The sequence below is a fragment of the Vulpes lagopus genome, chromosome 7 (assembly GCF_018345385.1).
Source record: "Vulpes lagopus strain Blue_001 chromosome 7, ASM1834538v1, whole genome shotgun sequence".
Lineage (NCBI taxonomy): Eukaryota > Metazoa > Chordata > Mammalia > Carnivora > Canidae > Vulpes > Vulpes lagopus.
This window is the reverse complement of record NC_054830.1, coordinates 39,362,796-39,382,599: the sequence shown is the minus strand read 5'-3', so window position 1 is coordinate 39,382,599 and position 19,804 is coordinate 39,362,796. Positions and strand designations below refer to the sequence as shown.

The window sequence follows — 19,804 nt, the reverse complement described above, 5'->3', positions numbered from 1 at the left end:
TGAGCAGACCACTTTTTGTGTCACAGAGAACACCGCCCATGCCGTGGATACTTTCTCCTCAGGGCCAGCTAACCTTGGTTGTGGGCCAGAGCGCAGGAGTCAGGGCACGCTCCACCTGACCCCCTCACTGGGGGGCCCACTTCACTGAAAGTAGCTGCTGTGGATGCAGGAGCGTCACCCTGAAAAAAGATAAAACCATGGATAGCCGAGGCTTTCCTGGGGTGGAAGGTCTCTGATGTGAAGGGGGGGCTCGTTTGCTGAGGTACAGCAAAACACCTGGCCCACTGCATTTTCATGGCTCCTGGAGGGAGTCTTAACATCCGTGCTTTTAAAAAGTCAATAAGATGAAATCAGAAGGACTCTTTTCTGAAGCCTGTGTTGGCTGCTACTTACCCCCCTCTCCTTCCACTCTCCGCTCCCCACCAGCTGGACGAGGGCTGGATGGATGAGGACAGAAACGACTTTCTGGACCACCTGCACATGGACATGCTTGAAGAGCAGCACCAGCAGGCCATGCAGTTCACGGCCAGCAGGCTGCAGCAGGTAAGGCCCCCCCAGCCTCCAGCAGCTTTAGGCAGGTGTGCACCCTCCCTCTCCCCCACTGTGCCAAAGACCATCAGGAACTCAGCGGGCCTGGAAGGCAGCAAGCAAACCAAGCGCTTTCCTGTGCAACTGCTGGCTTTCCTGTGTCCCCCCACCACCCCCACCAAGGGAGCCTGCCTTGGCTGTTACAGCTGAGCGGTCCGTATCTGTTTAGAAAACGCTAGTGCCAGCTTTCACGCAGATCCGAAAACATGAAGTCATACTTTCCAAAGTAGAGCAATTCCCTGGGCATAGGGTGTAGCCTGAGCTGCTCAGATCCCTTTAGCTTCCTTCTGCACCACCTGCATCATCAGGGTCCTGCTGAATGCCTCCTGCCCCCCCCCGCCACCGCCCAGAATGGATGGCTAGGGTCATCCACTGAGGTAAGGGGACTACTCTCCTCGTCCTACAGGTGGGAGAACTGAGGAGGAGGATGAGGAGGAGATAGGTGTTTAGCCCGGGTAGGCCCGCCTCACGGCCAGGTACGGACACCATGCCCTGCCTCTCCGCCTGAGCGCTGCACAGCCTGCCCTGTCCGGCAGCCCGTGACCCGCAGGAAAGGCGGGGGCCCCCGGGAAACTCCCTCACCGCGGCCGTTTGTTTGCTCTCGTTCCAGAAGAAGCATGAGGAAGACGGGGGCACCACGGATACGGCCACCATCCTGTCCAACCAGCACGAGAAGGACAGCGGCGTGGGACGCACGGACGAGAGCACGCGCAACGATGAGAGCTCGGAGCAAGAGAACAACGGCGACGACGCCACGGCCTCGTCCACCCCGCTGGCCGGGCAGAGGAAGCTCACGTGCAGCCAGGACACCCTGGGCAGCGGCGACCTGCCGTTCAGCAGCGAGTCCTTCCTGTCGGCCGACTGCGCGGACGCCGACTACCTGGGCATCCCGGTGGACGAGTGCGAGCGCTTCCGGGAGCTGCTGGAGCTCAAGTGCCAGGCCAAGGGCAGCAGCAGCCCGTACAGCCTGTACCTGGACGCCAGCAAGAGCGACCCCGAGAGCGTGGACAAGGAGCTGGAGCTGCTCAACGAGGAGCTGCGCAGCATCGAGCTGGAGTGCCTGAGCATCGTGCGCGCGCACAAGATGCAGCAGCTGCGGGAGCAGTACCGCGAGTCGTGGATGCTGCACCACAGCGGCTTCCGCAACTACAACACCAGCGTGGACGTCCGCAGGCACGAGCTGTCGGACATCACCGAGCTCCCCGAGAAGTCGGACAAGGACAGCTCGAGCGCCTACAACACGGGGGAGAGCTGCCGGAGCACCCCGCTCACCCTGGAGCTGTCGCCCGACAACTCCCTGCGCAGGGCTGCGGAGGGCGGCGCGGAAGCTTACGGGCCGGCCGCCCCCAAGAGCCTGCTCTCCATCACCGAGGATGCCGAGGCGGGCGGCGCCGGGCTCGGCCCTGCGGCCCCGCGGGAGCTGGAGGCCGGCCCGGCCCCGGAGCGGGAGCGGGAGCGGCGGCCCGGCGACGACGGCGGGAGCCCCGGGAGCCCCGGGCCGGGCGGCCCCTCCTTCCCGCACTCGCCCTACAAGCACGCGCACATCCCGGCGCACGCGCAGCACTACCAGAGCTACATGCAGCTCATCCAGCAGAAGTCGGCCGTGGAGTACGCGCAGAGCCAGATGAGCCTGGTGAGCATGTGCAAGGACCTGGCCCCCGCCGGCGCGGCCGGAGCCCGCCTGGAGTGGAAGGTCAAGGTGCGCAGCGACGGCTCGCGCTACATCACCAAGCGGCCGGTGCGCGACCGCCTGCTGCGCGAGCGCGCGCTCAAGATCCGCGAGGAGCGCAGCGGCATGACCACGGACGACGACGCGGTGAGCGAGCTGAAGCTGGGCCGCTACTGGAGCCGCGAGGAGCGCAAGCAGCACGTGGTGAAGGCCAAGGAGCAGCGGCGGCGGCGCGAGTTCATGATGCAGAGCCGGCTCGAGTGCCTGCGCGAGCAGCAGGCGGCCGACGACCGCAGGGAGGTGAGCATCCTGGAACTGAGCCACAAGAAGATGATGAAGAAGAGGAACAAAAAGATATTTGACAACTGGATGACGATCCAAGAACTCCTGACCCACGGCACGAAATCCCCGGATGGCACGAGAGTCTACAATTCCTTCTTATCCGTGACTACTGTATAAATTTCTCTTTTTTCTTTTTTTTTTATTTTCCACTCCTGCGTCGTGTACATAAGAGAGAACGCTACCATTGGGGTAGAAATTCCTGCCTCGTTCAATGCGGCAAGTTTTTTGTTTTTGTTTTTTTTTTGTATATAAGATAAAGACGGTCATCCTGTTTATAGTCCAAAACTGGCCAACTCTGCAGCTCCGGGTGTCGATAGCTCTATTTTAAGTGGAGAGAAACCACCCTTAACTGTCTTGGAAGGCAATATTAACAAACAGAGCTTTTTCTTTCTTTCTTTCTTTTTTTTTTTTTTTTCCCAAAATAGCAATTGTACTTTTTTACTCGCTAACCTTTTACATAAAGTGTTTAAATTTCAGAAAGATCTTTTATTAAGCATACTTTCACAGAATAATTTGTCTAAACTATATTCATATGAAAAAGTTAAACACGCTTTTTTCTCCTGCCGAAAACACGAATACAACTGCCAGTGTGTATTTTTAATGGAACCCTATTTTACGTTACTTTGTTCAACGTGTTTCATAGGAGTGACCATTAATACGTGATTGAGGGTCGAGGTTTCAACTCAAAACTCCCAAACTGTGTGGTTCATGACACATAACCAAACCAGCAGTGTTTTAGAGTTGGGATACACATTTAAACTTTTTTTTTTTTTTTTCTGGTTAAAGTTCCCAAGAGAGTGTAAAGGTTTTACCAGAAAGCAAAATACCATGCAGCTTTACGGAAGTTTAAAGCATGTTTGCAAATATTGCAGCCCGATGGAAGAATTTGCATGTACAGGGAAGTTGTGGATGGAGGTGGTTTGTGGAATTTTAAGTGCTCATCGTAGTAAACCTTTGCTTTGTAGATTTGAAGGGACAGAGTTTTACAAGCAAGCTCATGAAATCATGATTAGTTAACAAACCTTAAGTAAGATGAAGTTAAAATAAATTATTATTTTCTATTTGATATGTTTTGAAGTGATTGCTCATTTTTTGCAGTGGTACTTATAAAATAAAAAGCCTTTGGCGGTGTTTCTTTTTTCTTCCAATACATTATCTACTTCCTTGGGAATATTTAAGTCTTTTGAATCATCCAGTACCTTCATTCTGCCCAGAACCCAAAGACAGACCTAAAACAAATTTCTGTCGGTGAAGAAGAAGAAATCAGACTCACCACTGAATCCTGCATTCTGACTGCTGTCTTGCAGAAGGCCTCAGCCTGGCCCAGTTACCCTGAAAGCAAGAATAAGTATGAGCAAGTTTATCAGACAGGGTCACGTTTACAATGAAATCTCTTCGGTCTATTGCAACCATTACTGCCTGCTGGTAAAAACGACTCTGGGTGACTGGACCCGACTTCCCATTGCTGCAAACTATTTCATATGTTCACGGAATAACATAGGTCACCAAAGTGGATGCGTTTTAAAACTGGTATCTTTCAGAATCTCAACAACCCCCAGGATTTTAAATAATGAATTTCCTATAGCTGTTCCCTAGTTATAGTGATGACACCGATTGCAGCTGTAATATCTACTGAAAATACAAAATACAGATAGGATGAGAAAGGGTGTCCGTTTCATTTGCCATGATGCCAGACATCTGGCTTACTGATCTGACAAAAAAAAAAAAAAATGATGCATATGACCAGGTGTTTAGGCAGCTCGTAGGTAACTCCCCTATGCCCTCCTCCAACCAGAATTCCTTCTTTGGGTCCAAAATCTTGAGGCTAACTAGTCGTCAGTCACAGTTGCCATAGAACAACTTAAGTGAAAGTAAGACATGGAAGTGCTAATGGTGTCTATTCATTGCCTCTTCCAGAACAGGTGCTGCAAAGATAATTACATCTGCTGTGTTATGTAAACAACCCTCCAAAGACAAGTGTTTGCAAAAGGTGCACTATTAGGGCCATGGTTTTCCAATATTCTCCAAGTCCACCCGCTGACAGAAGCAGATCCCTGGCCCCCAGAAGCAGCTCATTGACAACGCTCTTCCCTCACGCCTTTCTTCCTAGTTAATGTGTCCCAGAGAATAAACACTACTACAAGACACTTGGAAGAACACACAAGAACAAGGAGCACCAGCCTAGATAGTCCTGTGCCATCAGAGTCAAGCAAAGGGGTTTCACCTCAAAGTCAAGTGGAGGAGTTTCTCATCAGACTCCCCACCTGCCTCCAGATTTAGAGGAGTCAGCCAGTGCCACTGATGAAAAAGTAGAGGGAAATTAAAAACAGACATTTAAATCCAATTCTAGATCCCTTTTACAACTTCTGTTTTAAATCATTCTATCATATAAATACATTGGGTCGTAATTTGCAAGGTGATAGGAGGTTTCCAAATCTACCTTGGCAAATCAAATCTAAAAAAAACTTCGGAAGGCACTCCAGAAATCATCATTTTATCCACAAGCAAGAGGCTTGAGGAGACAAGTGTGGCTCATTTAATAAACAAATGGAGATTTGAATTCGGAACCTACATCCTATTCCCGCAGCTCTTTTTGCCATGGCCACATGGGAGAGAGGGGTAGCTGTCATATACACAGTTAACTCAGATGCATTCAACCCTGTGCCCTCAACCAAAAAATAAACACATTTCACCAGTGGATGCCCTGGAGTGAGCATAAGCCAGGAGACATGAATCTGCCATTTCTTTAGTGAGTCTGAGCCTCCCAAGTGCCTTGCTGTGCAGACATTTCTGAGCCGGTGGGTGAGTTGAGGGATTTTCCTGGGTAATGGTGACAAGATACAATTTACAACTTCTCACTGGTGAAACCCTAGCTCCTGTGCAAACAGGACTTCCACCATAACCAACGGGCAGACCTCAGCGGCTGAGCTTTCCTTGGCCCAGGTAAGAATCTGCTGGAAGCTACGGATTCTCTCCACAGAAAAACATACATATAAGTTGCATATAATTTTGGAGGCCTTCTGTGCTCCCAAAGTCCATTCACGGACCTCCCCTAAAGGTACGAAATCCTAAACATTAGGCCAACTGAATTGGACAGTTCTATGGATTTTTTTCATGCTGTTTTTAGGTGCATCTGACATCACTGTTTAATCTAGGTGCCCATTTTTAATATCAAGGAATATTTTCCCATTAGAACCATAATGTTTATGGCAATTAAAATTCAAGCAACCGGGCAGCCCCGGTGGCGCAGCGGTTTAGCGCCGCCTGCAGCCCAGGGCGTGATCCTGGAGACCTGGGATCGAGTCCCACGTCGGGCTCCCAGCATGGAGCCTGCTTCTCCCTCTGCCTGTCTCTCTCTCTGTCTGTGTCTCTATGAATAAATAAATAAAATCTTTAAAAAAAAAAAAAATTCAAGCAACCATTAGCACCTATACTCTTCTAGTTATTATGCTACTGATTATTTCTCTCACAGCTAAATAAATTTCAGGACTATGAGGACAGATCCCCACATCCCCATAGCAGCCACTCACCTGGCTGAATGACTCAAGTTTAAACAATACTTCTAAAATACAAAGGAAAAGAAATAAGAATTTATTGATGATTCAGTGCTACAATACAGTCCAATCAATGCAGGAGCCACTAGCCATATCTGGCTGTTGAACACTTAAAATATGGCTAGCCTAAATTGAAATATTCTGAGAAAATAGATTTTAAGGGCACCTGTGTGGCTCAGTGATTGAGCATCTGCTTTTGGCTCAGGGCATGATCCTGGGTCTGAGGCTCGAGCCCCACATCAGGCTCCCTGCAGGGAGCCTGCTTCTCCCTCTGCCTACATCTCTGCCTCTCTCTCTAAATGTGTCTCTCATGAATAAATATCTTTTTTTTAAATGGATTTAAAAGACTACTAAAAAAACCCCAAAACATTTCCATTTTTATGCATGTTGAAATGATAATATTTCACATATGTTGGGTTAAATAAAATACTTTTAATTTCACCTTTTTTAAATGTGGCTCCTAGAAAAGCTTTAATTATGTATGTGGCATATATTCTATTTCTATCGTTTAGCACTGATAGCAATGACCAGACATGCATGTGCAAAACCACCTCATCATCTTACCGAATCGGTGGGGCAGTTCTGCGAGGCAGATGGCCTTATCAACAACTTAGACTCAGATTATGAAATGTGCCCAGATGAATGTAGAGATGTGCTTTGAATTCACATCTACCTGCTGCCAAACCCTTCACCTGTCACCACTGTGCCTCCATCTACTTCTCAAGAAGTAACTTAAAAGTCTGTTCCAGTTATGTTATTACTTGTAACACAGTCATGATTGCAATAAAAGTAATGGCTTCAAAATGACAAGCATCTTGCTCAGTTCCCTTTGAGTTTTAAATTACAGAGTATTCTAACTCCTGGCAAGAACATATGAGAGACGACACATAAAAATACGGGAATTTGGGGCACAAATTAAGCTTTTCATCTTTTAAATGAAAACAGGAGATCCCAAGTCAAAAGAATCATAAATGTGATGAGGGAGGACGACATACATTGCCTAGGGAATACTAGTTGGAGAACTAATTAGTATTATAAACTGAAGTATGAAAATTTACTAAATAATTATCTACTTGTACCTTTAGAAGTAGGTTACAGGTCACTTGTTAGCCAAATTGCCCAAAACCAAGGAAGCAAACACAGTTGTGCCATAAGCAACTGCAGCTCTGTTTTATTTGTTTCCTGATTGTTTTAAGCACGTTAGGATTTCTGCAGAGCTGCAACTAATTAAAAAGAAATCACTAAAACCGCGATAAGATGCAAGAATTCTCATGGCAAATGCTGTAGTCTTCAATTTTGATTAAATGTGAATTCCCTAAAGCAGTTACAAAAAAAAGTATGGTTCTTTGGGTTTCATTCAGATGGGTTTTTCTGCTTAAATGATCCATTTTGCTCTAGCTTCCAGTTTCAACTAATCCTGAAAGAGTGCTGTCCATGGGGGCATGTGATTTGCCAGTAATGTGGTTTTGCCTTTCAATGGTGGAACACTGACCTCTGTGCACTCAGCTACCTTTTAAGATGAAAAATGGGCTATTAAGGACTCTTACTTCAGTGGGGCTATTGCAGGGTTAAACTAGCTCACCAATTTAGTGGGTCTTGCCAAAATCCTCAGAAGCCAAATGAAACTCCCTAAATGAAAATATATTAGGATTAGGTTGTACCGTGCATTTAGTCCTCCTTCTTACCTGCCACCCCAGACCTTATGGGTTTGACTTAGCACTTTCACCTCTGAGGAAGTGTTACCACCCCTCTGTTCTGGGAGCTACATCAAACCCCCGCATGGATGTGCTAAGACAGTACTTTTTTGTGTCCACAAGGTTTAAGGCCACAGTGAGTTCTCATAAAGTTTACAGTCTAGTGGGAAAGAAAACAATCATCACACAAATACTTACAAAATGCCAGTATGGTTCGAGTAATGGGGGAGGGGGGAAGGGAATGAAGTTTGTGATTAAGTCTGGAGAGGTAAGAAACAGCCCAATTCTCTATTTGACCATAAATACTCATTCAGTATGGCCAACATTTATTGAGCACCTAACGTGTGCTAGAAGCTATGCTAAAAGTTTATGTGGGCTACCTTGTTTAAGCATAAATAGCCTGTGAGATGGGTGGGAATGTTATCCTCTTTTGTAGATAAGAAAACAAAGACGACTTAGGAAAGCAACTTGCTCAAAATGAAAGATCTAGTACAGGTCAAAGGGCAAAGGTAAAACCAGTTCTTTCCAACCATTCTTAATCGTTGTGCTTGGAAATAGCATTTCCCTGACAGGGGGCTCATAGATTTTCACATTGAGACATGCTTATATTTCAGCAGATGCCAGATACTTGTTTGTATCGTAGCTGGAGCTTAAACAACAGAAATGTATTTCGTACAGTTCTGGAGGCTAGAAGGTGTAAGATCAGGGGGCCAGCATAATCAGTTCTGATGACAACTCACTTCTTGGCTTGTAGATGGCTGTCTCCCCATCGTGGGGGGAGTGAGCATGCTCTGATCTCTTTCTCTTTTTATAAGGACACTAATTCCATGATGGGGACCCCGCTCTCATGATTTCATCCAAACTTAATCACCTCCCCAAGGCCCAATCTCCATATAGCAATACATTGGGGGTTAGGACTTCAACACACATGAATTTGGGGGACACAAACATCTAGTCCCTAAGTATCAGCATGACCTCTGCTAAACATTTCATGTCCTCCTCCAGCGCAGGTGTAAATCTGCCTATAACCCTGTTGCTTCCCATCTCTATGCTACTGCAGATGATAAACTTAGCAAGCTTAGTTAATTCGCTCTACCGAGTTCACCGAGTTGACCATTGGTAAGAATGTGTCTCCCTATCCAAGGCTCCCTTTTCCATCACCCACCCATGATGAACACACAGATCAGGAGCGAGGAAAAGGCAAGTTTCCTCCTCCCTTCCTTTGCAGCTAAAACCCTGCCTCCCAGGTCTTACCACTCTCCGGAGGAAAAGAACCTGACCTGATGAATGTATAATGAAGAAGGCAATTTAAGTAGTTTCAGGGCCACACAGCTTCTCTGATGAGCCAGCCTTTGGAAATACCTCTCTTGAGTTGTGACCTGCTGTGTGAACTAACAAGGTGACTCCGTATCAGAGGGCGGTTTTCAACCCCTGCTGCCACTCATTCAGCTCTTCCTTCCATAAGTGATCTCGAAGGTGTCCTAAGCAGAAGCCGCAAGTTTCCAAAGGCACTAAACATCTACCTCCATAAAGAAGTTTCTCCACGCTGATGACCTGGAAGCGCAGAGGAACTCAATACATCCTAATTAAATATAATGTAAGCCTTTCCCTTTTCTGAGAAATAGGCATTTAAGACAAGGAACATGGGTTTTGCAAATGCCTCACATTTACCCAGAATGAACAAAACCTGCCCAGGTGGTTGTAGAGCAGAGTCTTGGGGAGAAGAGTACTGGTTCTAATGAAAAAAGGATTTTCTAAGAGCCACCTTCACCCTGACCTGAGCCTTGTTACCAACATTCATGGACTTTATTACCTTAAGCACATGTGGCATGCCCCCTCCCTGGATTCCAAGCCGACATTTTGAGGAGTACTTTGGTAAGGAAGCTTATATTTGACCAATGTCTTTTAATCAACTTTTCAACTTTCTGACTCTTGACCCAGTCTTTTTAGAGATGCCAACTGTGTCTATTTTCTACTCCATTAACCTTCCTACTTTACCCTCCTCTGTACCAGGGTCACTTCTTTAATACCTAAGTTCTCATGACCTGATTTCCCTGAGGAACAAGTACATTTTATAAACCAGGCTTGGAATTCGTTCCTTCAATTAACATCAAGCCTAATTCCAATAGAAGCTTATAGTTATACATTTAGAAACAGGCCATATATTAAATATATTTCTTAAAACCCAGAGAAGTTCATGAATCCTTAGCATTTATAAAGAGGGAAGACCTGCAAGTATGATAGATCCTCCACCAAACACAATTAACATGGTCAAGATCTTGCCACCGGGTGAGCCAGGACACCTACCGGCAGACCGTACTCTAAACCAAGCAGAGGCCAAATAATTCATATTATGCCAGATGCTTCCTTGTTCTTTATCTTGAACATAGCGATCCCCTGAAAACTCCAGACAAACTACAAAACTTTGCATATAATTCAGGGGATTCACAAACCAATGTTCTATCTTAAGCAAAGTCATGATTAATACTGACTTGATCTCCTATCATCTTCATGTCATCCTCATGACCTTGGATTTGGCAATGTATTCTTAGGTAGGACACCAAATGCATAAACAAGGAAAGACAAAATGGATACATTGGGCTTCATCAAAATTTAAAACTTTGTGCACTAACAGGCTTAAGGAAGTGAAAAGACAAAGAACTAGAGAAAATACTTGAAAGTCATATGTCTGCTAAGGATTTAATATCCAGAATATTTATAAAGATCTATCTTATGGGATTGGGGGCCCACCTTAACCCAACTCAATGACAAAAAGAGAACCCAATTTAAAAATGGGCAAAGAACTTCAGTAGATAGTTCTCCACAGAAGATGTACACATGGTTAATAAGCATAAATAGCATATGAACATGCTATGAAAAGCATGAAAAGATGTTCATGAAACATGAAAAGATGTTCAACATTACTAATCATTAGGGAAATGCAAATTGAAACCACAAGGAGATACACAACCTCCTACCCACTAGAATGACTACTATCAAAACCAAAACCAAAAGAAAACAGAAACAAAATAACAAGTGTTGGTGAGGAGTTGGAGAAATCAAAACACCTACATTACTGGCAGGAATGTGAAATGGTGCAGCCACTCTGGGGAAACAGTTTGGTGGTTCCTCAAAAAATTATACCTAGAATTACTGTATGATCCAGTAAATTCTGTTTCTGGATGTAAACCAAAAAGACTGAAAGCAAGGACTTGAAAAAGGTATTTGTAAACTAATGCTCAGAGCAGTAATATCATTCCTAACAGCCAAAAGATGGAAACAACACAAGTGTCCACTAAAAGATGAATAAACAAAATGTAGTATATGCACAGAGTGGAATATTATTCAGCCTTTAAAAAGGAAGGTGATCTGATAAATGTTACAACGTGGATGAATGTCAAAAACATCACGGTGAGTGAAATAAGCCAAACATAAAGGGACAAATGTGATATCATTCCAGTTATGACACATGTAGAATAGAAAAATTTATGAAGACAGAAAATCAAAATGTTGTTACAGGGGACCAGGGGAGCGAGGTACAGAATTACTGCTTAATGCACACAAAGTATTCTGTTTAGTGTGATGGAAAAGTTTTGGAAACAGATAGTGGTGATGGTTGTACAATGTTATGAATGTAATCAGTACCCCAAATTGTGCACTGAATATGGTTGAAATGGTAAGTTTTATAACGTATGTGTAAAATCACAATTAAAAACTAGTTTATATCTTCTAACTCTCAAGCCAAATTCCCTTTGGCTTCCTAACAGCACAGATTATTGCAAGCATTGTTGAGACCTATGCACACTTTCAATCAGAAAATGAATACATATGCCAATTTTTATTTATTTGGGTTCACAGATTTTGCAAAAGCAGTCTCAGACACCAGGTTGGTTCTGATCTGAGGTAAAATGGATAAAATGGATCCACAGCAAAATGAGGCCAGTGTCCCTTCATTTGAGCTGAGGACGCTTTTATTAATTTAGTTGCTGAGAAAATAAGTTATGCCAATGTCTCCTGGGCTTGGGGACTGCTCATGCCTGGGCAAGGGGGCTCACGCCTGCCTTGGTGTTACAAATGGAATATTTGTATTCCCTAAAATTCATACATTGAAACCTAACCCCCAAGGTGATGATATTAGGAGGTGAGACCTCTGCGAGGCGATTGCTCATATGATTAGTGCTCTTATAAAAGAGGCCCCGGAGAGCTCCCTCCCCACTTCTGCCGAGCAAGGATGCAGTGAGGAGGTGGTCATCTACAACACACAAGGGGCCTTCACTGAAACTCAGCCATGCTGGTGCCCTGATCTTGGACTTCCAGCCTCCACAACTGTGAGAAATAAATTCCTGTTGTTTTTAAGCTGCGGTATTTTTTTAACAGCAGTCAGAACAGACTAAGATGCTTTGTATCTCTCAAGAAATGAAAAATTGCAAATGGTACCAAGTTCCAAAGCATTCTTCAGAAAACTTCTTAAGGTGTCGTAAGTTACGAAGATACTTTGGGCTCTAACCAGCAGAGGACAAGGGCCTATCTCCAGGCATGAGGTAAAGCTGATTGGCTTGCCTCTTGTTGCTCTCAGGAGATTGCACCGCACGGAGTTCTCTCTAATCTGAAACACCTAGGCACGAAGATGGCTCCCAGCAAGACTGAACTCTTTTTAAAAGACTCCCCAGCAGCTTAAATGCAACAGGGCCTCTGATTGCAAAATCCTTCATCCTAACACCCATTCTATACTTATGGACACCTACTATTACATAATCTCCACCTGTCTCTCACTTTTATCTCTAATACATTCACCCACTCTGCAACCTTAACCCCTGGATCCTAAAGCACTGATTTCACCAAAGTAACCTAAATACATGAAGTGCTCACTGGGGGCGAGAAGCTGACTCAGGTTCTACTTGTCTCTCCTGCCAAGATTTCTCATGGATATTGGAAGCCGCTAAGTCAAGATGGGTATATGCAGGGAGGAAGAGCAATGAGAGGCTTTTTCTTGCTGCGTGCTGGCCTTACCCATTCAAGTGTCCACAGAGCACCTACTATGTGCTGGTCACTCTGCAACACCAGGGCTTCCCTGGCGGCTAGGCGGAGATGATCCCCCTCAAGGAGTGCCCATTCAGAAAAAGAAACACAAGTAAACAAACAAAGAAAAAGACTTACAAATCATGATAAGGAAACAAGCACAGGTCTGAGAGAATTACCCACCAGTGGGGTCCCGGGACCAACAGCCCCAGAATCACCTGGAAATGTAGATTCTTGAGCTCCAGCAAGACTGGCTGACTCAGATACTCAGGAGTCAAGGTATCTGTTTTACAAACCCTCCAGATGACTCAGGTGCATGCTGAACTTTGACACACTGCAAATAACCAGGGGTTTGGGCCATTGGGGTGTTTGTTTGTTTGAATAGTTTCTGGACACACAGGACACTTTATGACATATGGTAAATAAATGAAAAATTGGGGTGAGATATGATACTTTCAGCTGGGTTATCAGAGAATCTCTCTAAAAATTTAACCTGAGATCTAAAGTTTGAGCAAGACTCAGCCATGCCAAGAGTGTGGGCAAGAGTGTTCTAAGCCAACTGCAAGAGCCAAGTGCAAAAGCCCTGGGGTAGGCGACAAATTCCTTCAAAACCAGACTGCCTGACAAGCCATGCTTTGCAGGTCAAGAGTCCCATCTCTGACTCTGGGGTCCAGAGTCTTACCTCTCGAGGAACACAAGAGTAGGTCTCCTCTTAGCTTAACTAGCAGAAGAAAAACCTGACCTGTCTGTGAGCATGACTGCCTTCCCTGTTTGGGTGTGCTTGTAAAACCCACCACACAGGGCCGGGGGGCAGACAAGGCCATCACTGACAGAGCCTGCTTGGTGGTCAAGATGACCTTAGTGACCTTGGACAGAAAGGCTCCCGGGTGTCACCTGGTAAGCAAGGCTGCAGAAGGTGGGTAGTGTGCAGCAGCTGGGACTTCCAATAGCGCCTTCTGAAGCTGGCCCTGTCCTCATCTTTTCTGCCATCAGCAAAGCACGCTCCAAGACGCATTCAAGATGGCTTTGTAGGGAGGGCTGAAGGGCAGCCAATGAGAGGAAGCAATGGGAAACACCACTGCAGTGACTCAAGCTTCTTGGAGCCAGAGGAAGGGTCGGGACAGGTCAAGGCCAATGCTGCATCATCAACACCCAGCCTAGGTCCCCTGCGGCAGCGCATGAAGGCGGCAGCCAGAGCCACTGGCAGAGGCAGCACCCTCTTTACCTACATCCGCCTTCAGAAAGGACGCAATCTTTGCTCTAATTATGCCCACAGGGGAAATTTCTTTGATTTCATTTTTTAATCTTGAAAATTAACAGAATATTAACAGAGATACTTTTTAAAGTGTAAAAAGCAAAAAAAAAAAAAAATTGTATTGGATGTCTTCAAGGTACCCACAATTTTTTCACTTAGGGCAGGTTAGAATTTCGGTGAGGGGTCAGCACACTTTTTCATTAAAGATGAGGTAGTAAATATTTCAGTATATAGGGGCCAAGAGATAAAATCAAGAATGTTAACCAGATACTTATATAAGAAGAGAAAAAATGGGGCACCCCGATGTCTCAGTCGGTAGAAAATGTGACTCGGTTTTCTTAAAGGTTTTATTTATTTATTCATGAGAGACACAGAGAGAGAGAGAGAGGCAGAGACACAGGCAGGGAGCCCAATGTGGGACTCGATCCCAGGACCTGGGATCACACCCTGGGCTGAAGGCAGACACTCAACCACTGAGCCACCCAGGCATCCCAACTGTGACTCTTGATCTTGGGGTTGTGAGGTCAAGCCCCATGCTGGGCAAAGAGCTTATATTTGAAAAAAAAAAAAAAAAAGGAGGAGAGAAAACAAATTTCCACTATTTTCTATTGATGAATTTCCAAGTATGTGTTATTGTTAGTAATATGGGCCTACTAATGAGAAGAATGCAAGGATGGTGGGACATCCCCTACTTGGGATTCAAGGTTAGTGAGACTATCATCACACTGATTACAAATATTTGTGGTAAAAACCATTCTTAATTCATGTTGGCTGTACAACAATAGGTGCAGGCTGGATTTGGCTCATGGCATGGGTATCCTACCTCCTACCCTAGGCCATGCATTAGTCAGGGTACTGCAGAGAAACTGAACCAAAGGGATGTGTGTATGTATATGTATCTGTGAATGTGTGTATGCATGCACACATATGTATGTATGGGGCAGTGGGTACTGACAATAAGGATTAGTTCCTGTGGTTATGGAGGCAGGCAAATCCCAACATGAGCAGGGTGAATGGGCAAGTTGGAGATCCATGAGGGCAGGTGGTTTAGGTCCAGTCCAAAGGCTGACAAGTTGAGCCCCAGAAATTTTGAATGTTTGCCTTTAAGTCTGAAGGCAGGAAAAAACTAATGACCAGGACAAAGGAGCCCAAGCAAGAACTCTCTTATTTGAGGACAGTGAGCCTTTTTGTTCTACCCAGGACGACGACGACGACGACTACTGGCTACTACTAGATGGCTTTGTAGGGAGCCATCTTCTTCTTCTTCTTCTTCTTCCTCTTCTTCTAAGGTTTTATTTATTTCTTCTTCTTCTTCTTCTTCTTCTTCTTCCTCTTCTTCTAAGATTTTATTTATTTATTCATTCATGAGAGACACAGAGAGAGAGAGGCAGAGACACAGGCAGAGGGAAAAGCAGGCTTCCTACAGAGAGCCTGATACGGGACTCAATCCCAGGACCCCAGGATCACAACCTGAGCCAAAGGCAGATGCTCAATCACTGAGCCACCCAGGTCTCCCTCTACCCAGGACTTCAACTAATTGGACGAGGCCCATCTACATTGGTAAGAGCAATTAAGACTTTCTTCAGTCTACCAATGCAAATGCTAATCTCATCCCCAAAACACTCTTACACAAATGCCCAGAATAATGCATGACCCAATATCTGAGCACTTCATTGCCTACCCAGTCAGGCTGACACATAAAATTAACCATCACCATCCAAACTTGAGGATTCCTCCTGAGACCATGATTTCAAAAAACATGTCCCTTTCCCCCTCCCTTGCAGCCTCAGCTGCCAATAAGCATCCTGGCAAATTGCTGTCCTCCGGCTGTGAGGGTGTGGGAGGCCTTCCTGACACCTGCCTGGGCACAGCTTTGGGGTGGAGGTGGACATGGGCTCTGTTGGATGGACATGTGTGGTGCCCCTACAGATGCCCCCATGCCTGCACCCCAGACATTCTTGAGCACACCCTGGGCTCCTAGACTCCCCGAGGGACTACCCCCCCTTCCCTCCAGGAGTGCCCTGTCTTTTAATCCCTGGTTGGAAAACAATCTCCTGGGTCGGTAGTATTGATAGACATTGGTTCAGGCCCTGTTTTTGACTTTTGTCCAATGCAAGCTCTTCTATACTTCCTGCCCTAACTGCTCTGAGAAACTCCCCCAACAATTCACCAGCACATTCTATGGGATGGCCTGGCTGTGGTGTAGAAGTGCCTCTGCCAGAGATGCAGTAAATGCATTTGCCCTTGATTTTTCTATATGGGCTCAGCCTATCTCCCTGATACCAGATTCCTCTTGGGTGAAGGATTACTCTTTGTAAAGGGAAGGGCATTCAACGAGCCTGAGATGGCACTATTTGGTTTCATGCTGAGGCCCAGAGCCAGGCCCTCCTGGTTCTAAACAGAGGCAGCTCTTGGTGAGGTCATTACATCTGATACAGACCTTTGCCAGCACCCAGAAGACATGCCCAAGAGGCAATACCCCAGGAGGCTGCAGACTATGAGTGGTTTTGGCTTTGTCTTTTTATATTCCTTCTACATTTATTAGTTGCCATTTTCTGCAATGCAACCCTCCCCCATTTTATTCCAGTGAGCAAATATTTTTTTTAATTTGATGCTATCTAGATAACTATCATTATTTATTTATTTATTTATTTATTTATTTATTTATTTATTTTACCATCTTAACCATTTTTAAATGTGCAGATCAGTGTCAGGTATGTTCCTATTGTTGTGAAACAGATCTCCAGAACTTCTTTCATCTATGGCACTGAAACTTGATACCCGTTAAACAAGAACTTGCCTTGCTGTCTCCCTCCTCCGACTGTTAACACCCTTCCGACTTTCTGTTTCTAGCTCAGGTACCTCATAAAAATGGAATCCTACAGTATTTGTCTTTTTGTGATTGTCTTATTTCACTTAATATAATGTCTTCGAGATTCTTCCATATAATAGGAAATGTCAGAATTTCCTTCCTTTTTAAGGCTGACCATTATTCCATTGAACATATACATCACATTTTCTTAAACCATTTATCTGTCAACAGACAGTGAAGTTGCTTCCACCTCTTGGCCCTTGGGAACTGTGCTGCTGTGAACATGGGTGTGCAAATATCTCTTTGAGGCCTTGCTTTCAATTCTTTTGAACATATATCTGGAAGTAGAAATGCAGGTCATATGGTAGTTATAGTTTTCCACAGCAGTCATACAATCTTAAAATCCCACCACAGTGTCGGAGGGTTCCAATCTCTCCATATCCTCCCCAGAGCTTGTTATTTTCTCTTTGGCAGATAGTGGCCATCTCACTGGGGTGAGGTGATACCTCACTGTGGTTTTGATTTATGCATTTCTTGGAGTGTAGGTTTGCATTGTGGCCCCGCCTCCCCTTTCTGTGTATCCTTGGTCTTTAGCACTCTGAATTTATTTCCTTATCTGGGATTTAGGTTATTAACACTTATTCCAATCACTCATCTGTTCATTAAAAATATATATGCTGAACCCTTACAGTACACTAAATGTTATTTGATGGGCTAAGGCAACCTCAGTAAAAAAAAAAAAGAAAGAAAAGAAAAAGAAAAATCCTTGCCCTCTTGGAGCTTACCTTCCAATGTAGAGACTGATAATAAGCAATAACAACAAAGAAAATCACAGAATTCCTTTGATGACAAGTACTACAGAGAAAAATAAAGCAAGGAAGGGGCAAGGAGTTTTGGGGGGTGGGGGGTATTGTCATTTTAAACAGGATGGTCAACAAAGTCTTCATTGACCTGAGCCTTTGAAGGCAGCTAAGAATGGGAGGGTATGGGATGAGTGGTGGGCATTCTGGGCAGAGGAGACACCAAGTGAGGTAGTATGTTCAAGGAACAGCAAGAGTACCTGTAGTGCTGGAGCAGGAAAATAGGAGGGAAGTGACTGAAGACTCTGTCAGAGGGATGAGGGCAGACACCATGAGGAGTTTGGCAGGAGTCTAAGGGAAGAGGGGTGGTTCTCTAAGGATTTAATGAGATAATTTATATAAACTTGCTTGATGCTCTACAGGCATTAAACAAAGGATAGATACAAATTGTATGATGTTCCAGCTGATGGGTAAACCACAGCCTCCCACGGGTCTTGGCAAGGTAATGTCAACAGCACCCTTACTCCCGTTTTCCATCAGGAGTAGGGGATGCTATGTGTATCATCACTACTCTGGTGCTCCCTCATGCTCAATGTTATGGGTTGAACTGTGTCCCCTCCCCCCCACCGCCAAATTCATAGGTTGAGGTCCTAACCCCTACCCCCACCCCCACCAGCACTTCAGAATATGACCTAAAGATAGAGTCTTGATAGGGGTAATCAAGTTAAAATGAGGTAAGCTTTAATCCAATCCAACCCATGTCCTCATAAAAAGGGGGAAATCTGGAGTCAGACAAAAACACAGGGAGAACACCATGTGACAATGAAGGCAGAAAGCAAACTGATATGTCTACAAGTCAAAGAATACCGAAGATGGCTAGCAAACCACCAGGAGCTAGGAAATGGGCACAGAATAGATTCTCTCCACAGCTCTCAGAAGGAGCCAAATCTACCTACTTCTTGATCTTTGAACGTCTAGCCTAGAACAGTGAGAGAGTAAGTATCTGTTGTGTAGTCCACCGAGTGTGTAGTACTTGGTCACATCAGCCCTAGTGAACCGGCATGCTCAAGCATACAACAGGGGCAAAATGTCTTCCTGGGTTTCTCTTTATTGGGAAGTTTCCTATAACTCTTGATTTCTCTCAAATAGGATCACTACCTGGCTTTCCAGAGTGACTATCTAAAAAATAAGATCAAAGCCAGTCTCTAAAGAGACACATACAACACTACCCCTGGGTCAGCAAATAGAAGGAAGATGAAGCAAAGACAGGAAGCAGACAGCCCAGATTCCAAATGAGGGAAGAACAAGAAGGCACAGGAGACCTGGATTTCAGGAGCCAGAAAAGCCTCTTGACTTCCGGCCTGCCCCAGAGCTGCTAGAAAGGTAGGAGGCTAGAACAAGATGAAGTTCTGTTCCCCTCACCTCTGATCCTGGAAGCCAAAGTCAGCTCCATTAAAGCCTAAGAAGCTGGGGAGAGAAGACATCTCACAGAACCTCAAGGGGTGCTCACCATGTGGTAGGGAAGGAGGGAGAGACAGTGAACTTCCACAGAAGAACCCATGCAGTCACCCCTCAGCTAGGTAATTGGAGGTCAAGGTCAAATGCTTCTCAAGAGCTCTTATAGATAGAAGCTACAATTAGGGTTCAGTTGTGCTCAAATGGTCAACAGCACAATCTAGAGTATTTTCCAAACTTTCACCAAGATGCTAAGAAGTGTTTTAACACAAATCGTCATTCACAAGAGGAGAAAAAAAAAAAAGCATTATTCACCAAAGTATATTAAACTACGTGGAAACAGTTTCTTGACTACAGGACATTTTAGTGACTTTGATAGGACAAAGGACTTTATGAGTCTCCGAAAAAAAAAAAGAAATATAGTCTCCCAAGACTGAAGTTTTATTTCATTGCAATCTTTTTTTTTCTTCTTGTATTTCTTTTCACAATACCCAACCAATCATATCTCTGAGAACAACTCACTAAGAAATGTAATTGGGAAATGCTGGTAATAAACTTTGAATTATGGATAATTTCAGAGACACCCACAGACGAGGAAGCAATAAGTCGGCCAATA

General features: G+C 45.0%; 1 protein-coding gene and 1 long non-coding RNA gene across 3 annotated transcripts in view; one reads left to right on the top strand and one right to left on the bottom strand.

Annotated features, from left to right (window-relative positions):
* PDZRN3 (PDZ domain containing ring finger 3) overlaps positions 1–3,709 on the top strand; it is a 237,514-nt gene extending 233,805 nt beyond the window's left edge. For both annotated transcript variants that reach the window (XM_041762221.1, XM_041762222.1), the window contains 2 exons: positions 427–543; positions 1,199–3,709. In XM_041762221.1, the coding sequence (XP_041618155.1) occupies positions 427–543; positions 1,199–2,716 (1,635 nt within the window). In that variant the 3' untranslated portion in view covers positions 2,717–3,709. The remainder of the gene's footprint in view (positions 1–426; positions 544–1,198) is intronic.
* Positions 3,710–3,874: 165 nt separating this feature from the next.
* Positions 3,875–19,804, bottom strand: part of LOC121495006 — a 100,576-nt gene continuing 84,646 nt past the window's right edge. The window contains exon 4 of the long non-coding RNA XR_005988947.1: positions 3,875–3,931. This is a non-coding gene — a long non-coding RNA (uncharacterized LOC121495006). The remainder of the gene's footprint in view (positions 3,932–19,804) is intronic.